We start from the raw sequence: 21,224 nt of genomic DNA, 5'->3' as shown, positions 1-21,224 counted from the left end.
ATCACTCCCTCACACAAGATGGCCACTCCCATGTGGTCACAAGATGGCCACCACAAAATAGCTGGCAGGCAAGGGCAGTTGTGGGCAATCAGGCCAACAGGGGAGGGCAATTAGGGGTGACCAGGTCTGCAGGAAAGGACAGTTGGGGGTGACTGGGCCTGCAGGGGAGGGAGGGCAATTGAGGGGGACCAGGCCTGCAGGGGAGGGTAGTTAGGGGCAACCAGGCCAGCAGAGGAGGGTAGTTTGGGGGGTACCAGGCCAGCAAGAGAGGGCAGTTGGGGGTGACCAGGTCAGCAGGGTAGGGCAGTTGGGGGCAACCAGGCTGGCATGGGATGGGAGTTAGGGGTGACCAGGCCTTCCAGGGGGGGGCAGTTAGGGGCAACCAGGCCAGCAGGGGAGGGATGTTGGGAGCAAAATCAGACCAGCAGGGGAGGGCAGTTGGGGGCAACCAGGTCAGCAGAGTAGGGCAGTTGGGGGTGACTGGGCTGTCAGGATAGGTCAGTTGTGGGGACCAGGCTGGCAGAGGAGGGCAGTTGAGGGCGACCAGGCCAGCAGGGGAGGCAGTTGGGGGCAATCGGGCTGGCAGGCGAGGGCTATTGGGGGAAATTGGGCTGTCAGGGGAGCAGTTAGGCATTGATAGGGCTGGCAGGGGAGTGCTTAGGGGGTGATAAGGCTGGCAGGCAGAAGCGGTTAGGGGCAATCAGACAGGCAGGCAGGCGAGTGGTTGGGAGCCAGCAGTCCCGGATTGTGAGAGGGGTCCCATATTGGAGAGGGTGCAGGCTGGGCTGAGGGACACCCTCCCCCCCATCCAGTGCATGAATTTTGTGCACCGGGCCTCTAGTAGATAAATAAATAGATATCAAATGTTTATGAATTGTAAAAATTACTACTGTTAAAATGTCCATATTACCCAAAGTGACCTACAGATTCATTGTAATCCCAATCAAAATACCAATCAAAATACCAATGGCATTCCTACAGAAATTTTAAAAAACTCTAAAATTCATATGGAACCTCAAAAGACTCCAAATAGCCAAAGCAATCTTGAGAGAGAAGAACAAATTTAGAGGCACCACACTTCCTGATAACAAAATATATTACAAAGCTATAGTAATCAAAACAATATTGCACTAGCATAGAAGCAGAGAGTAGAATGATAGTTACCAAGTGCTGAGGAGAGAGAGAATAGGAAGACATAGATTAAGGGATACAAAGTTTCATTATGCAGGATAAATAAATTCTGGAGACCTATCATACAGCAATGTTACTATAGGTAACAATAATTTACTATACACTAAAATGTGCTAAGAAAGATTTTAAGTACTTTCGACACAAAAAAGAAGGAAAAATGTGGTAACTATCAGAAGTAATGAGTACGTTAATTAGATTGATTGTGGTGATTATCTCACAATATATATGTATACCATATAATGAAATTAAATTAAATATATACACTTTTTAAAAAATATATTTTTATTGATTTCAGAGAGAACGGGAGAGGGAAATGGAGATAGAAACATCAACAATGAGAGAGAATCATTGATTGGCTGCCTCCTACATGCCCCCTACTGGGGATCGAACCTGCAACCCGGGCATGTGCCCTTGACTGGAATCCAACCTGGGACCCTTCAGTCCACAGGCCAATGCTCTATCAACTGAGCCAAACGAGCTAGGGCTACACATTTTTTAATTGTCAAATATGCCTCAATGTTTTAAAAAGTCACTTTTTTAAAAAGACCAGATGAACTCCAATATTCCTTTAAACTTGAAAAGCTGCCCTTCTAAGGGACCCCATGAGACTTGCAGCCAGGGGAGCAATGGGCAGCAACAGCTCCTCACGGGATAACCTCTGAACTTATCTCCAAGGCCACCTTTTCTCTAATTTTCCAGAGAGCTGACAGCGGCCCTGACTTGGTTCACTTCTTTCCCATAACATTTCTAGAAAGCCAAAGCAGCCCCACCTAGACTATCCCGTTGCTACTTCTACCCTAAGTACTGTCCATGGCTTTCATAAAACTACTCTTCAAAAAAAAAAAAAAAAAAGCCCAGCCACCATGGCTCAGTGGTTAAGCATCAACCTATGAAGCAGGAGATCATAGTTCAATTTCCAATCAGGACACATGCCCGGGTTTTGGGCTCAATCCCCAGTAGGGGGCATGTAGGAGGCAGCCGATTAGTGATTCACTCTCATCATTAATGTTTCTTTCTCTCTCTCTCTCCCTTCCTGTCTGAAATCAGTAAAATATATTTTAAAAATAAATAAACTTGAAAAGCTTATTATTCTACTAGAGGCCCGGTGCACAAAAATTTGTGCACTGGGGGGGGGGGGCGGGGGAGAAGGTCCCTCAGCCCGGCCTGTGCCCTCTTGCAGTGTGGAACCCCTTGGGGGATGACCACTTGCTGACTTAGGCCTGCTCCCTAGGGGATTGGGCCTAAGATGGCAATCAGACATCCCTCTGGCAGCCCAGGAGCCCTGGGGGGATGTCCACTTGCCAGCGGGGAGCAGACCTAAGCTGCAGTAGGACATCCTTAGCGCTGCTGAAGAGACAGGAGAGGCTCCCACCACCACCACTGTACTGCAGCCATCAGCCTGGCTTGTGGCTGAGCAGAGCTCCCCCATGTGAGAGCGCGCTGACCACCAGAGGGCAGCTCCTGCATTGAGCGTCTGCCCCCTGGTGGTCAGTGTGTGTCATAGTGACCAGTCATTCCCAGTCTTTCTGCTGTTAGGGTCAGTTTGCATATTACCCTTTTACTATATAGGATAGAGGCCTGGTGCACAGGTCGGGGCCGGCTGGTTTGCCTTGAAGGGTGTCCCAGATCAGGGTGGGGGTCTCGCTTGGGTGCCTGGCTAGCCTGGGTGAGGGGCTGATGGCTGTATTCAGGTTGATGGGTGACTGAAGCTCCCAGCCTCTCCTTTTTTTCTTTTTTTTAAATTCTGGGATTTATTTACCTTCTATAATTGAAATATTGTTTCCGTCACTGGCGCTCCCAGCTCTGAGGCCACAGCCAGCTGAAAGCAGGTATCTGGGGTTTGTTTGGCTTCTATAATTGAAACTCTGTTGCTTTTGGAGCTATTGCTTTTGGGCTCAGAGCCGGGCCACGGCAGGCCGGGAACCTTGGCTTCCTCCATCACTGGAGCAAGCAAACCTCCTGCTCGCTTCAGCTGCGTGGCTGCCAGCCGCCATCTTGGTTGGCAGTTAATTTGCATATCACCCTGATTAGCCCATAGGAAGCGTAGCGGAGGTACAATTAATTACCCTTTTTGTCTCTTATTAGATAGGATGATTTCATTAAGTAGATGAGAAAACTGAACCTCAGAGTTCAGTTGCCTTGCCTAAAATCACATTTTATATAGTGGAATTGAGTTCTTAGATCTCCTAACTCTTAATCTATGCTCTTGGAAGGACATCTTAAATTCTTCCTAATTATTTATCTCCCTTTTCTTCTCTAGTCCCCACCTCTTGTGATTATGGGGTAGTCTGATGGGCAACTAAGTGGTATAAGTCAGACAACTTGATTATATAGATCAACAAATAGATTCAAATTGGCTAAATTACTCTCTAGCTCATGCATAGTGTCCCCATGGCTAGTGGTTACCTCAAGATGAACACAGTTCACACTTGTTGTCCCAGCATAATTACTATTAGCTCCCCATTTTACTCTTAAAGTGTCCTAATTTAGATTATATGGTCACCTTATTAAAGGCCAAATATTCTGTATACATGGCAGTTTTTCATCTGTATTCAAATGCATTTTTAATCTGTGTCAACTATCAGAAATGCCTGTAATGACATACTGTATTAGCTTCCTAGGACTTTCATAACAATGACCACAAAGTGGTGAATTAAAACAACAGAAAGTTATTCTTTCATAGTTTTGGAGTCTAGAAGGCTCTAAGGGATGATCCTTCTTTGCCTCTTCTTAGCTTCTGGTGATTGTAGTCAGTCCTTGATATTCCTTGACTTGTAGACACATCCAATCTCTGACTCTATCATTCATTACATGATGTTCCCCCCACTGTGTCTGTATCCAAATTTTCCTCTTCTTATAAGGACATCAGTTATGGGATTAGGGCCCAATCAAATCCATTATGACCTCTTCTTAAGTTAATTACATCTGTAAGGACACCTTACACACAACACATGCTCATACAGAGTTGGATGCAACCAAGTTTCCTTATGGAATAGGATGCACATAAGGAATATAAGTCCCATTTCCTCAACTGCTAAACCGAAACAATGTCCATTTTACATATTCTTTTATATTCTGTAACTAATGAGTCCATGAAATTCAATATTCTACCCAGGCAGAGCTCTGAATTTCTTATATTTGTCCTGTAGAACCTTGCACATTCTAGGAGAATTGGCTTGTAACTCTACTTGAATGATCTATTTAGGAGGCTATCTCCTCCAATAGACTATGAATTCCTTGAGGGCAAGAACTGTGGCTCATTCATCTCTGTATCTTTAATGATGCAAAGTAGACCCTTATTAATTATTGGGGGAGGTAAGGAGATAGGAAAAAAGGAAGGTACTTAATAGGGTTATAATCTAGTAACTTAGGAAATAGAAAGTTGTTGGGAGCTCAGAGTGGCAAATCCAAGAGTATGTCACTTCCTCAGGACTTTCCACCCTCTGATTTTTTTAAAAACACTGCCAGGGTCTCAGCATGTAATAAACATTACAATTGCCTTTAGCTCATCAAAGTACCTTTCCTTTCCATAAGCTTACTGATCAACCCAACAACAGTTTAGTACATAGCCAGCATGCCAGGAGGAGGAAGGAGGGATCAGAGTGCCCTTATAGGCTTATGTTTTACACTAGAGGCCTGTTGCATGAAGAGATTCATGCAATAGGCCTTACTTTCCCCTGGCTGCTAGCACCGGTTTTCCTCCGGCACCTGGCACCCAGGCCTTTGTTCTGGCAGGGCTCCAGCCGGAGCCGGTCCCAGAACCGTGAGGCTTTCGCTGATCCACGGGCCCCGGGACCGTCAGGCTTCGCTCCACCATTTGGAGCCTACATATGCAAATTAACTACCATCTTTGTTAGGTTAATTTGCATACCCTCCTGATTGGCTGGTTAGCGTAGCGAAGGTATGGTCAATTTACATGTTTGTCTATTATTAAGTAAGATGGCTAAACTGATAAAGTTTGAACACTTAATGCCCAGAGCCCTCAATAGCATGAGCTATCGCTCTCTAATGAACAAACTACTATCAGTTGGCATCATAGAGAATATATAGTTCTTTTTAAAGTCTTGTCATGTCTTTACACACTCAACTCATTATAATGTCAAAAATAAAAAACTGAATGGGTAAGCCTATGTCTACACTCCAGAGGAAGTTAGAGAAAGAAAAAGTCAGACATTCATAAGAATTAGAGAACAGAAGAGTCCTATAGAATGCACACCCAGAACAAACGGGAGTTTTTGATGCCTACTTCTTCCCTTATCCTTTAAATTCCAAAACTAGTTGCTGGTATACCCTGTGCCTGGCCCACAGTCATGAGAGTCAGGCTGTGATAAATGCAGAATTTATAGGCAGGTTAATAGTAAATGTCCAATTCAATACCGTGAAAGAGGACACCGAACATAGTGTCATTCCATGAGGGCAAAGACTTTATTTTATTTATCACTATATTCCCCAATGCTTTGAAAAGTGCTAAGCACATAATAATCACTCAGTAATATTTGTTGAATAAAGTTTGAATGGATTAAACTGATTAACCAGGAAACTACTATAGGCAGTAAGAGTATGGTATTCAGAAAAAAAATGCTTGGGCAAAAGGCCCTTGAGATGAAACTGTTGACCAGGCAATGCACTACTCTGCTCATCTGGCAGCAGTGGGGCTAGGAAGGGGAATATATACCTCCAGGATGTAGGTAAAGCCTGACAAGCCCAGAGTCAAAGCCTTGCCTCCTTCCTTTTTTGCTTGGCCAGAGGATCTGGATATCACTAAATTTTCAACTTGCCACCTCCTTTTACTGAATACTCAAAGAGTCAAGGCCAAGGCTAAAAGAACTAATTTTTCTTAAACTAAACTAATGCACCATAAAGATCATTTGGCCAAGCACCATAAAGATTATTACTCCTGCCTTTAACTCCTATTCCAGGATTTACCCTCCTATTCTTTTCCCTTTTTAAAATCAGTGTGTGTGGGGGCGGGGGGGGGGCGCGGAACAGGGGTGGGAGATTCGTTAGGTAATGACTCCAACATTCATTCTTCCTCTTCACATGTTCTGGGCACTGAAGCCTTAGCAGCAGATTTTCTGGCCTTACCTAATTTGTCTCTGTGATTAATTCTCCATTCTCTCTGATTTATTTTAGATACCGACAGCAGAAAACAACCCTTACCTTATTGGAATGCACTATTGGTATTCTAGCCACAGCCCTCGGACCCAACACTGCAATGTTTGCCGGGAGAGCATTCCTGCCTTATCTAGAAATGTCATCACCTGTGAAGGTACATTTCTGATTTCTTTAGAAAATGGAGTTAAGTAGATAGAGATAGAGGTGAAAGAGCTCATGTGACTTTAGTATCACTGACTCACACTATGTCACTGACTCTAGTGTAAAGTTAACTCTGACACTTAACAGAATGAGGAAAGGAGATGGGAAGAATCTTGCATGAGAGGGAATTCTCATGAATCAGAATGGAGGGCTGGGTCTGGGAGGATCAGACTTGGAAAAACATAAATCACCTCATTCTTATCATAGATTTCCATTCAAATCAGACAGTAGAGAATTATAATACAATAAAAATAAAAAGGAACTGAATCATATGGAAATGGGCCTATGAAAGTGCATCAGGACTATTTAGATGCATATAGGTTCTAACTTTCAGAGACGCTTAGGGAAGGGAATTAGACTCTTCGTTATTACCAGATTTACATCCATCTTTTTCCCCCCTCTTTTTCACAGTATGCAAAGTGAAGTCTCACAGATTATGTGCTTTGAGAGCAAACAAAGATTGTAAGTGGAATACCTTGTCCATCACTGATGACCTCCTCATACCTGCAGATGAAATAGTGAGTACCAGCCATTCTCTCAGACACTCTTTCTACCTCCCCTTCAGTCAGAACACATAGGGGAAGGAAGATTTCTTCCTGTCTTCAGACAATCCAAGTAAGCTTCTTCCCCAGGCTCATGATCCAACCATTCTAGAATAATTAAGGCCCCCACAACTACATGTCATTGCTCACTAGCATTGGAGTGGGGAGGGCAGGATCAGGAAGAACTTCCTTGCAATTACCTAATGTCCTACATGAGATAGTATAGTTATTCCAGCTCACTCTTCCTCTCCTTATATCCCTAAATTCTACTTCTTGTCTCTTTTTACCTTTCAGGAAACTATGCCCCATCAGTGGGTAGAAGGAAATATATCTGTTAGTTCTCAATGTGCAGTATGTCATGAGAACTGTGGCAGTAATCAAAGACTTCAAGATTTCCGGTGTCTCTGGTGTAATTCTACGGTAAGACTCTTCTCATCTCCTTGATACTTAAGAGAACTTGACTTGTAGAGAAGGGGTGGATTGAGGGTTGACTGTGCCTACACATAGATAGAACTCTCAGAGACTGTTATATCTAAATAGATTACTAAGATTCCAGAGTATAGAGCTTAGTATCCTGCCTTTCCAGATCTGGCTATGGATTCTCTAAGAAATATATTTAAGACTCTCATCTTTTATGGTTCTTAATAGGTGAGGCCTACTAGCAAAAGGGAAAAGCTACTAGGAAAAAGCTTAATTCTCTTATGACAGACTGGACAATTAAAATTTAAGTTCTGAGTCTACTTTTTAAAAAACCTTCTCCCTTCCTCATTCACCATTTCCTAGAAACTTGTGATCTTTGTTAATTAGTAAGGTTAATAATAACACATTCTTATTTCTACTATGTATTGAGAGTTTTATACACATGATCTCGTTTAATCCTTACAACAACCCTAAACAAGGCCTCATTGTCCTCATTTACAGATGAAGAAAATGAGGTTCAGAAAAGTGGAGTGATTTGCCCAAGGTCATGCAGCCAATAAGCAAAATACTCTTGATTGATACATAATTCTGTAAAAACCATGCTCTTAACTACAACACTAACATACCTCTAAGCCAGAGATTCTAAACTGGGGGTGATTTTGGCTCCCCAAAGACATAAAACAATGTCTTGGAGAGATTTTTGATTGTTCCAAACAGGGGAAGAGGGTGTGCTTCAGGCTTCTAATGAGCAGAGGCCTGGGATTCTGCTAAACCTCCAATGCACAGGGCAGCACAAAGTACTGTCTGGCCCAAAGTATCAATAGTGCCAACATTGAGAAAGCCTGATCTAGACTTTCTAGTCTTTTAGAGGCTTCTCTCAAACTAATTATTCTAGACAAGAAGAAACAATACTATAAGCATCTTCTTAGGAGATTCTAGTTTCCTTTGCCTAGGCCCAGAAAATGGTTGCCATCTTTGCGCTTTCCCCCTGCTTTGATCCAGCTCACAAGCATCTCCTGGAAGGGACTTGTACCTTCATTGGGTGCCCTAATTTTTGTGGCTGCCCCCAGGAGACACCTGTAGATCACTTGGATATGATGACCAGTGCGGCCTATTGCTCATAGGTCACACAGAACTGTAACCAATGGAGAAAGAGTTATAAACTGGCTATCACCCTCAGGGCACAGCAAAAGGGAACAGTCTGAGAAGTCCAGTCTTTCTGTAAAGAGAAAGAATATATTCTCTTTGAGACAGCATGGGTAAGGCTTGGGGTGGGGTGGGGGTTAGGTGGAGGGGGAAAAAGGGGGAAAATGGGATACATCTGTAATACTGTCAACAACTTTAAAAATTAAAAATAAAAAAAATAGATTTGAAAGATGACAGCATAGGTAAATGCCTGTACTCGCCACCATCCACAACCACATCAAAATTACAACTAAAATATAGAACAACCATCATCCAGAACCACTGGAAAGCTGGCTGAATGGAAGTCCTACAACTAGAGAAGTAAAGAAGAGAGCACACTGAGACTGGTAGGAGATGCAGAGGAGCAGAATGGGCTGGTCTGGCACCCATGTGTGCCACATGTTTAATGAGAGGGAGATGTCTCTGTGGAGGCCACCCAGAGGAGCAAGGGATCCCAGCCCTAGACCAAACCCTGAGCCCAGGGTCCCAGTGATGGGAAAATAAGTTGTTACAGACAGTAAGAACTACGGACTGTAAAAACCAGTGCAGATTGGGGTTCAGTGACACAGAGGCTGCTGGAGACCCAGCTGCTCCTCTTAAAAGGCCGGCACACAAACTGAACTTACAAGGTCCCACTTCCTCTGAGCTCCAGCACCAGGGCAAGGGTCTGGGGGACACAGACACATCCAAGGATGAACTGGATTGTTTGGCATCAGGGCAGTAACTCAGGGGTGGCTTTCTCCCAGATGGAGGTGCTTGCAGGGGTCATTGTTCCTATGCTGGGACCTCCCTGGTCTCAGGGCTGACTGGCAGCCATTTCTGTTTGCTCCACCCTGGTGATTCCCTAAGACCCTCCATCATCCAATTTTCAGCCCCACCAAACCTGTGGGCAGTCGATTTTGCATATGAATGGCCTGTCCTTGCTCAAGCTAAAATCTCTCAAACAAGCTGCAGCTGGGTCAGGGAGCCCCAAACATATTAATAAAAGGTCCAAGACCTGGCACCAGCAGTAGCCTGCCTTGCTTTATAGCTGAGCCTCATCTGGGCATTTACAACCCTGATACAAAGAGGAGGAATCTACAGAAATTTCTGTAGCTCCTGCTGGGTGGCCCCAGGCAATGGACAATTTTGCACCTCCCTGGAGACCCAAGAGCCAGTATACCCAGTGGTCACTGTCAGACCATACCAGTTTACAACTCTACACATCTACAAGTGACACACCCAAGGGGCAGACTCAGTGAGCACCAAAGCCCCACTGAAGCAAGTCCTGCTCTATAGGGGGTGTCTTCTGCACAGCACCTCCCCCACTGTAGTCTCAACTGGTCCTCACAGCCAATTGGCATGGAGGTCAATTCCTTCCGGCCCTCCGGTCCAGTTTAAGAACCCATTGTGGCCCTCGAGTCAAAAAGTTTGCCCACCCCTGATCTAGAGTGCCCAGCTCAAGTGACTGGGGAGGCTGAGTCACAGGGCCCTATAAAACACCTACTACACAAGGCCATTCTACCAACTTAAGGAGACATAGCAGCTCTGCTTATTACATAGAAACAAACACAGAGAAGTAGCCAAAATGCAGAGACAAAGAAACATGTCACAAATGAAAGAAATGGAAGAAAGCAAACTACTGCATATAGAGTTCAAAACCATGGTTATAAGGTTACTCAACAATCTTCTAGAAACCTCCAAAAAAATGAAAAAGAACCAGTAAGAAATTAAGCATATACTGACTGAAATAATAATATACAGGGATTCAAGGGGAGAGTAGAGGATTCTGAGAATGAAATCAACTATTTGAAATATGAGGAAGAAGAAGAAAAAAAAACACACCCAACCAGAAGAGCAAAAAAAAAAAAATCCAAAAATATGAAGATAGTGTAAGGAGCCTCTGGGACAACTTCAAGCATACCAACATTTGAATTATGGGAGTGCCAGAAGAAGAGAGAGAACAATATATTGAAAACCTATTTGAAGAAATAATGACAGAAAACTTCCCCTACCTAGGGAAGAAATAGACTTACAAGTCCAGGAAGCACAGAGAGTCCCAAACAAAAGGAACCTAAACAAGACCACACCAAGACACATCATAATTAAAATGCCAAAGGCTAAAGACAAAGAGAGCATCTTAAAAGCAGAAAGAGAACAGTAGTTAGTTACCTACAAGGGAGTGCCCATGCAATTACAATTGTCAGCTGATTTCTCAACAGAAACTATGCAGGCCAGAAGAGAGTGGCAAGAGATATTCAAAGTGATGAAAATCAAGGACCTACAACCAAGGTTACTCTATCCAGCAAAGCTATCATTTAGAATTGAAGGTCAGATAAAGAGCTTCATAGACAAGAAAAAGCTAAAGGAGTTCATCACCACCAAAACAGTATTATATGAAATGTTGAGGGGTATTCTTTAAGAAGAAGAAGAAGATAAAAAATATGAAGAACATAATGGCAACAAATACATACCTATCAACAATTGAATCTAAAAATCAAAATAAAGGAATAATAAGTCTAATGAACAAAATAAACTGGTGAATAAAATAGAATCAGAGGCATGGAAATGGAACAGAATGACGATTCTCAGAGGGAAGGGTGTGAGGGCAGAAGGGATTAAACAAAGATCTTATATGCATATATGCATTACCTATTTACACAGACAATAGGGTGGCAAAGGTCTGGAGTGGGGTGGGAACCAGATGGAGTGGGTAATGGAGAGAAAAAGAAGGACATCTGTAATAATCTCAAAAATAAAGATTTTTTTAAAGGAAAAAAAACATAAATAAAAAATATAACAAAGAGAGATACAGGAGATATAAAGATACATGAGATAAAAATTGTGGAATTCAAAACAAAATGTGGTGTGAAGAGTTCCAAAATGGTGGTGGGTTAACTGGAAGCTCCACTGATGCTCTCCCAGGACCAAACTGGAATTACAAATAAAATATAGAAAATCCACCCTGAATAATCAACTGGAGACTAGCTGAAGAGAACCCTTATAACCAAAGATGGAAAGTGGAGACCACATAAAGATTGGTAGAAATGCAGAGGCACAAGAGGGCAGGCTGGATTTCCATAGACAGCAGCTGAAGTTCTGGAAAGATATTTCAGCTGTGGGGGGGTTCCCACTGACAAATATGGGGTCTAAACCCAAACCTGGGCTCCCCAGCTCAGAGCACCAGAACTGAGAAAGGTGCCCACATAACATGTGGTTGTGAAAAATCAGTGGGTTTGCTGTCTGACAGGGAGAAATAGCTGAAAATGCAGGCACCCTCTTAAAGGGCAAAAAGCACAAAATTTAATGTGCAGCCACTTACCTTGGGCTCCGGCCTAGGAAGGACAGAGTAGACTAGAACTGTGTGAGGAGAATCCATGGTTGAGGACTCTGGGGTTAGAGGTTGGAAGGCAGCCACCCCCATTTCATGTGCTGAGTCATTCACCCATACTGCAGAGGAAATCTTTCTCAGGCAGACCTTTACCACCCAAGCACCTTTTTCCCAGGGGTGAAGCAATTGCCCCACCCTGTTGGAAAACCTCCTGTCCTACCATGTTCAATCTACACTTTGCTGTGGTCTGTAGCCTGAGGCTCATTAAGAGGCTGAGAATAACAATGAGACTGCAGGCAGAGCTGGATCTCTGATTTGTTGAGTCTTTGCCAGATCTCCTTCTGAACCCAGGAGTAGGAAAAACAGAAACAGACCCTGGTGCACATCTTTGTCCTTTCCAAAGGCACCCAGCCCAAGCAGAGGGAGCCACAAGTTGTGGATTGCTGATAGCTCCAAACAGGGCCAGTCACAAACAGCATTGGACATATCTTACACTAGAGATTTGGAGGAGTAGCAGATCTACCTAATGAATAGACACAAACCAAAACAGGCAGCCAAAATGGGAGACAAAACAAAAACAAACAAACAAAAAACACAAACAAACCCTAAATGAAAGAACAAGAGAATTCTCCAGAAGAGCTAAATGAAATGGAGATAAATTTCTCAGCTATGGAGTTCAAAATAATGATAGCAAAGATGCTCAACAGCATGAGTAAAGATATAGTAACTATGAAAACAAGACCAGTCAGAAATAAACAATGACATAGCACTAACAAAGAACACAGTGAAAAGAATACACAGCAGATTAGGGGAAGCTGAGGATTGGTTCATTGAATTACAAGACAGGGTAGAGAAAAGCACTCCATCAAAGAGCCAAAGAGAAAGACAATAAAAAAAACAGAAGAAGAGGTTAAGGGAGCTGTGGTACAACATGAAACATAACATTATTCACATAATAGGAGTGCCTGAGCAAGGGATAGAGAACATGTTTGAAGAAATAATGGCATAGAACTTCCCTAACCTGGTGAAGGAAAAAGTCACACTAGGTCAGGAGGCACAGAGTCCCAAGCAAGAAGAACCCAAACAAACCCACACTCAGACACAACATAATTAAAATGCCAAAATTTAAAGACAAAGAGAATCTTAAAGGCAGCAAGAGAAAAGCAATTTATTAGCTACAAAGGAGTTCCCATAAGGCTCTCAGATGGTTTCTCATCAGAAACTCTACAGGCCAGAAGGGAATTGCATGAATATGCAAGCTAATGAAAAGCAAGGATCTGAAACCAAGATTACTAAATCCAGCAAGGCTATGATTCAAAATTCATGGTGAAATAAAGAGCTATCAGACAAAGGAAAAAAAAGAATACAGGAGTATATCACCATCAAACCAACACTACAAGAAATTCTAAAGGGACTGTTGTAATGAAAAGAAGAAAGAGAGACAGAGACAGAAAAAACAGGCATACAAAATTAAAATGGCAGTAAATAAGTACCTATAAATAATAAACTTAAATGTAAATGGGTTAAATGCTCCAATCAAAAAACATAGGGTAGCTGAAAGGATAAAAACCATGACCCAAATATATGCTGTCTACAATAGACCTCCCTGGTCACAGGGCTGACTGGCAGTCATTTCTGTTTGCTCCATCCTGGTGATTCGCTAAGACCCCACCTCATCCAATTTACAACCCCACCCAAGCTGTGTGCAGCAGCTTTTGCATATGAATGGTCTTTCCTTGCTTAGGATAAAATCTCTCAAACAGACTGCAGCTGGGTCAGGGAGCCACAAACCTATCAATAAAAGGTCCAACACCTGGAACCAACACCAGCCTGCCTTGCTTCAGAGATGGGCTTCATCTGGGCAATTCCAAACTGGATACAAAGAGGAAGAATCTGAAGATCTCTCTGTAGCTCCTGCTGGGTTGTCCCAGGCAGTAGCTGACTCTGCACCTCCCTGGATACCCAAGAGCCAGTGTACCCAGTGGTCAGTGTCAGACCATACCAGATTACAATTCTACACATCCATAAGCGACTCACATAGGATGAGAGTGAAGGGAGGGAAAAAATTGTCTATGCAAATGAAAATGAAAAAAAAATTGGGGTAGCAATACTCATAACTAGACAAAATAGACCTCAAAATGAAGGCTATCACAAGAGACAATAAAGGTCACTACATAACACTAAAGGGATAGATCCAGCAAGAGCTTGTAACCCTGATAAACATATATGCCTCTAATATAGGAGCACCTAAATATATAAAAATACACTTCTAGAGGACTTTAATGGAGAAATTGACAGCAATACAATCTTAGTAGGGGACTTTAAAACCCTTCTGACTTCACTGGATAGATAGATATTCCAGACAAAAACTTAACAAGGAGGAGAACAAGATGGCAGCACAAGCAAGCCTCATGCTGCCTCCCACAACCACATAAAAATTACAACCAAAATACAGACTAACCATCATCCAGAACCACGGGAAAGCTAGATGAATGGAAATCCCACAACTAGAGAAGTAAAGAAGAAAGCACAAAGAGACTGGTAGGAGGTGCAGAAGAGCAGATGGGCACCCACATGTGCTGCTTTTTTAATCTGGAGGGAGATCATCTCTGTGGAGGCTGCCCAGAAGAGCAAGGGGTCCAAGTCCCATACCAGACACCCAGCCCAGGACCCCAGAGCTGGGAAAAGAAGTCACTGTAACTATGCTGTAAAAACCAGTGCAGACAGAGGCTACTGGAGACCCAACTGCTCCTCTTAAAAGGCCAGCACACAAACTGAACTTACAACGTCTGCTTCCTCTGAGCTCCAGTGCCAGGGTGAGGATCTGGGAGACACAAACACATCTAAGGACGAACTGGATTGTCTGGCATCAGGGCAGGAACTTGGAGGCAGCTTTCTCCCAGATGAAGGTGCTTGCAGAGGTCATTGTTCCTATGCTGAGACCTTCTGGGTTGCAGGGCTGACTGGCAGCCATTTCTGTTTGCTCTACCCTGGTTATTCCCTGTGAGACCCCGCCCCATCCAATTTGCATCCCCACTCAACCTGTGGGCAGTGGAATTTGCATATGAATGGCTTGTCCTTGCTCAGGCAAAAATCTCTCAAACAAGCTGCAGCTGGGTCAGGGAGCCCCAACCCTATCAATAAAAGGCCCAAGAACTGGCACCAGCAGCAGCCTGCCTTGCTTCACAGCTGGTTCTTGTCTAGGCACTTCCAAACCTGATAAAAACAGGAGGAATCTGAATATCTCTCTGTAGCTCCTGCTGGGTGGCCCCAGGCAGTGGCTGACTTTGCACCTCCCTGGATACCCAAGAGCCAGTGTACCCAGTGGTCAGTATCAGACCATACCAGTTTACAACTCTACACATCCATAAGTGATACACTCAAGGGGCAGACTCAGTAAGCACCAAAGCCCCACTGAAGCAAGTCCTGCTCTATAGGGGGTGTCTTCTGCACAGTAGCTCCCCCACTGTAGTCCCAACTGGTCCTCACAGCCAATTGGCCTGGAGGTCAATTCCTCCAAGTGACACCAACAGCAATCAAGTTTCAACTACAATAAGACTGTGCACACAGCCCACAAAGTGTGCACCTAGAGTGTCCACCTCAGATGATTGAGGAGACTCAGCCACTGGACCTTATAGGACATCTACTACACAAGTCCACTCTGTCACCCTAGCCAGTTTGGCTCAGTGGATAGAGCATCAACTCAAGGAGACATAGTAGCTCTACCCAAAACATAGATACACACACAGGGAAGCAGCCAAAATGTGGAGACAAGGAAACATGTCACAAATGGAAGAAAGCAAACTATTGGATATAGAGTTCAAAATCATGGATATAAGTTTACTCAAGAACCTTCTAGAAACCTCCAAGGGAGTTAGTGAAACTTTAAAGGATCTTAGTGAAAATGCCAAAAAAAAAGGAAAAGGAACAGTTAGAAATTAAACATACATTGACTGAAATAAATAATAGGGATTCAACAGTGGTCTAGATCAGTGATGGTGAACCTTTTGAGCTCGGCATTTCAGCATTTTGAAAAACCCTAACTTAACTCTGGTGCCGTGTCACATATAGAAATTTTTTGATATTTGCAACCATAGTAAAACAAAGACTTATATTTTTGATATTTATTTTATATATTTAAATGCCATTTAACAAAGAAAAATCAACCAAAAATGAGTTCGCGTGTCACCTCTGACACACGTGTCACAGGTTCACCATCACTGGTCTAGATGATCTCAAGAATCAAATAAATGATTTGAAATATGAGGAAGCAAAAAACACCCAACTTGAAGAGCAAAAAGAAAAAAGAATCCAAAAATATGAAGATAGTGTAAGGAGCCTCTAGGATAACTTCATGCGTACCAACATCCACATTATGGGGGTGCCAGAAGAAGAGAGAGAGCAAGATATTAAAAACCTATTTGAAGAAATAATGACAGAAAATTTCCCCTACCTGGTGAAAGAAATAGACTTACAAGTCCAGAAAGCACAGAGAGTCCCAAACAAGAGGAATCTAAAGAGGACCACACCAAGACACATCATAATTAAAATGCCAAGGGCTAAAGACAAAGAGAGAATCCTAAAAGCAGCAAGAGAAAGTCAGTTAATTACCTACAAAGGAGTGCCCATACAACTGTCAGCTGATTTCTCAACAGAAACTATGCATTCCAGAAGGGAGTGGCAAGAAATATTCAAAGTGATGAATAGCAAGGACATACAACTAAGATTACTCTACCCAGCAAAGCTATCATTTAAAATTGAAGATGAGATAAAGAGCTTCACAGACACGAAAAAGCTAAAGGAATTCATCACCACGAAACCAGTATTATCTATATACGAGGGGCCCAGTGCATGAATTCGTGCACTTTGAAAGGAACTTGGGCCACAAGACTGCAGTAGGCACAGGGACAGGTCTCAGCCCATCCTCTGCGCCCCTACCTGGACTCTCCCACTGTGGCCCCTGGTCCCCTGTCTGCCGGCAGCCCCACTCCCTCTGCTGCCACTCCCACATGTTGATGGCACTGGCCCCACTTGCACCCACTGATGGTGCAGAGAAATTGGGGCCAGTGCCAGCAGCAGGTGCGAGCAGCAGCTGCTACCCCGATCACCCCTCAGGAGCAGGGGGAGGTAGAGAAGCACTCAGGAGCAATTAGAGTCAACAGCCACTGCTCGTACCTGCTGATGGCGCCAAGTGATCAGGACAAGCATCAGGCACTGGCAGTGGGTGTGAGCAGTGGCTCTGGCACCAGCTGTGGTGTAAACGGAGCCAGTGCTGGCAGCGGGTGCGAGTGGGACTGGCTCTGGCAGCAGGTGTGAGCGCTGGGCAGGACCATGGTGTGCAGGAGCAAAGAATTTTCAGAAACCATCATAGGCTCGCCCTGATGACAGAAACCTTTGACCAGCCTTGGTCTGGCACCCCCGCTCACCTGCTCCACCATCCTGCCATGGCCAAAGTCCACCATGTTCCACACACACCCTCTGGTAGTCAGTGCATATCATAGCAACCAGTTGTTCGGTTGTTCAGGTTGTTCTGCCATTTGATCTATTTGCATATTAGCCTTTTATTATATAGGATATAAAAGGCTAAGTTGCTGACCATCCATCTGTACAACTTACCAGCATAAAGGACCAATAGGCGTAAAGGATGGCATGCTTTGTACTGTAGATGTGAAAGAGAGGAGGATATAAGTGTGAAGTCACACCAATATTTGTTAGGTTACTATAGAAACATCACCTGTCTGTCAATGCATCGGATGTTTTTGCTTACAATTTTTGGCAGTCTGATCAAAAAGATCAATACTATTTAATACTAATATGCTCATTAATGGTGCAGGGTGACATTGTCATATATATATATATATATATATATATATATATATATATATATATATATACATATACATATATATATATATGAAATATGCTAATTAACCAAGATGCCATAATGGGTCAACCAGACAGTAGGAGGCAGCGGCAGGGGCAGGGCAGCAGAGACCTCTGTGCACCTGCTCTGGGAGAGGGCCTGATCAGCAGCAGCCGTGGCTGCTTCAAGGGCGGGCAGGAGAGGGAGGCAGGGCTGGACCGGCAGTGGCTGAGGCTGCTGTGGGGCCTGGGGAGCAAGGCAGGGCCGGACCAGCAGGCTGCAAGATCCAGGGAGTGAGACAGTGAGACAGGGCCGGACCAGCAGCAGCTTCAAGGGCTGCTGCACTGTGGGCCCAGTCAGGGCTCACACAGGAGGCGTGTCCCTCTCACATTGATGTTTCTCTTTGTATTTCCCTCTCTCTTCCATACTTTCTAAAAATCAATGGGAAAATATCCCCAGGTGACTCGAGGGTGGGCGTCGTTGCGCAATTTTAAATCACGCGCTGGGCTCCTAGTTATTAAACATCAAATTGTGATGCTTCAAATAAAACAAATGAAAAGTGTATAGAATTGATGAATGACAAGCATCTTAACAGCACAAAACATGGCCAAAAACGTTTACAATTCAATCGAAACAGTCAACATTAATATCCTATATAATAGAAGGGTAATATGCAAATTGACCCTAATGGTGGAATGACCGGGAATGACCAGTTGCTATGATGCACACTAACCACCAGGGAGCAGACACTTAATGCAGGAGCTGCCCCCTGGTGGTCAGTGCACGCCCACAGGGAGAGCTCCGCTCAGTCACAAGTCAGGCTGATGGCTACAAGCACAGCAGCGGTGGCGGGAGTCTCTCCGGCCTCCTAGGCAGTGCTAAGGATGTCCAACTGATATCTGGGGAGCAGGCCTAAGCCAGCAGTCGGACATCCCCTGAGGCCTCCCGGACTGCGAGAGGGTGCAGACCAGGCTGAGGGAAACCCATGAGTGCATGAATTTTCGTGCACAAGGCCTCTAGTTCGATAATATTTCTAAATAAATTATATAATGTTTAATTTTATATGTTTTTTCAATATTTATAAAAGTCATTAAATTAAAAAAATGAACATTTAGTTATGCATGTGTGGTACATATGACGCGCACTGGCAATTTAAAAATAAACATTTACTCACGTATGTGTATACACATAAAGGTCTCACTGGTGCCAATCACACTCATGTGTTTCAGTCTGTCATTGTTGATCTTGGATTTGGTTGTTTTTGTTGTCATTAAACGTAAACCACATCACGATTTATTCATCGGTCTTCAATAGTGGACACATTTCTTTATTTTATCTTTTATTGTTCTTTTAATATTTTTACTATTAATAATAATAGTAGTAGTAGCAGTAGTAGTATTTTAATAATTTTGATTTATTTTAAATATATGTATCATAGCAAATAATTTTCTAATGCTATATTATATATAGTATTTTGACATGTAATTTTTTGTAGTAACATAATTACCACACGAATCTTTCTTCTAAATAATTTTCTAGTATGAAATGTTGAAGGGTATTCTTTAAGAATAGAAAGAAGAAAAAGAAAAAGATAAAAGATATGAACAACAAAATGGCAACATACCTATCAACAATTGAATCTAAAAATCAAAATAAAGGAATAAGAAATCTAATGAACAGAATAAACTGGTGAATAAAATAGAATCAGAGGCATGGAAATGGAACAGAATGGTGACTCTCAAATGGAAGGGGAAATGAGAAGGCAGGAAGAGATTAAACAAAGATCCTATATGCATGTATTCATGACCTATTGACACAGACAATAGGGTGGTGAAGGCCTTGGGTGAGGCAGGACCCTGGTGGAGGGGGGCTGTGGAGGGTAAAAAGAGGGATCCATAATAATCTCAACAATAAATATTTTTAAAAAGCTACCCAGTAACAAAACTGAAAATCTGAAAAAGAAAAAAAAGTATAACAAGGAAACTATAAATGACACACTGGATCACATGGATTTAGTTGTCATTTATAGAACATTTCACCCCAAAGCTGCAGAATGTACACTCTTCTCAAGTGCACATGGGTTATTCTCAAAGATAGACATGTTAGACCACAAAAAAGTCTATACAAGTTTAAGAAGATTGAAATCATATCAATATTGAAATCAGATAACAATGAAATAAAATTATAAATCAATGACAGTAAAAACACTTAAAAACATTCAAACACATGGAGGCTAAATAGCATGTTATTAAAGCAATGAATGGGTTACCAATGTGGTCAAGAAAGAAATCAAAAACTTCATGAAAATTAACAAACAACAGCCCCAAATCTCTGGGATATAACAAAAGCAGTCCTGAGAGGGAAATTTATAGCACTACAGGCCAACCTCAAAAAAAAAGCAAAAAAAAAAAAAACACAAGAAAAAATAATCATAAATTGTTTAATCCTACAACTTAAAGAATTAGAAAGATAAAAACAATAAAAGCCCAGAGTAAGTAGAAGGAAGGAAAAAATAAAGATTAGAGCAGAAATAAATAACATAGAGCCTAAAATATGATACAAAAAGTCAATGAAACCAAGAGCTAGTTCTTTTAAAGGATAAACAAATTTGATGAACCATTAGTCAGACTCATCAAGAAACAAAGAGAGAGGACTCAAATAAATAAAATCAGAAACAAAAGCGAAGAAACCACTTACACCACAGAAATACAAAGGATTGTAAGAAAATATGATGGCTCTAGCTGGTTTGGCTCAGTGGATAGAGCATCAACCTGTGGACTAAAGGGCCCGTGTTCGATTCCAGTCAAGGGCACATGCACAGTTACAGCTCAGTCCCCATTGGGGGGCATGCAGGAGGCAGCTGATCAATGATTGTCTCTCATCATTGATATTTCTATCTCTCTCTCTCCCTTTCTCTCTGAAATCAATAAAAATATTTTTTAAAGAAAATACTATGAACAACTATATGCCAACAAGGTGGGCAATGTGAATGAAATGGAAAAATTCCTAGAAAAATAAAATTTTCCAAAACTGAATCAGGAAGAATCAGAAAACATGGATAGGCCAATAACAACTGATGAAATAGAAGCAGTAAGAAAAAAACTCGCAGCAAACAAAAGCCCTGGTCTGACAGGCTTCACAGGGGAGTTTCACCAAACCTTCAATGAGCAACTAACACCTATCCTCCTCAAACTATTAGAAAAAATCAAAGTGGAAGGAACACTTCTAAGTCCTTTTTATGAGGCCAGCATTATCCTAATTCCAAAACCAGGTAAAGACACTACAAAGAAAGAGAACTACAAGCCAATATCCCTGATGAACATAGATGCTAAAATTCAACAAAATTCTAGCAAATAGGATCCAACATTACATTACATTACATTACATTACATTACAT

General features: G+C 42.6%; 1 protein-coding gene across 1 annotated transcript in view; it reads left to right on the top strand.

The window, feature by feature from the left end:
* DGKK (diacylglycerol kinase kappa) overlaps positions 1-21,224 on the top strand; it is a 125,431-nt gene that overhangs the window by 58,211 nt on the left and 45,996 nt on the right. Inside the window, exons 7-9 of the mRNA XM_006097234.3 lie at positions 6,325-6,460; positions 6,919-7,025; positions 7,344-7,469. Coding sequence (XP_006097296.1) covers positions 6,325-6,460; positions 6,919-7,025; positions 7,344-7,469 — 369 coding nt within the window. The remainder of the gene's footprint in view (positions 1-6,324; positions 6,461-6,918; positions 7,026-7,343; positions 7,470-21,224) is intronic.

Source organism: Myotis lucifugus, unplaced genomic scaffold (assembly GCF_000147115.1).
Source record: "Myotis lucifugus unplaced genomic scaffold, Myoluc2.0 scaffold_196, whole genome shotgun sequence".
NCBI lineage: Eukaryota > Metazoa > Chordata > Mammalia > Chiroptera > Vespertilionidae > Myotis > Myotis lucifugus.
This window is presented reverse-complemented; position numbering and strand designations above follow the sequence as displayed.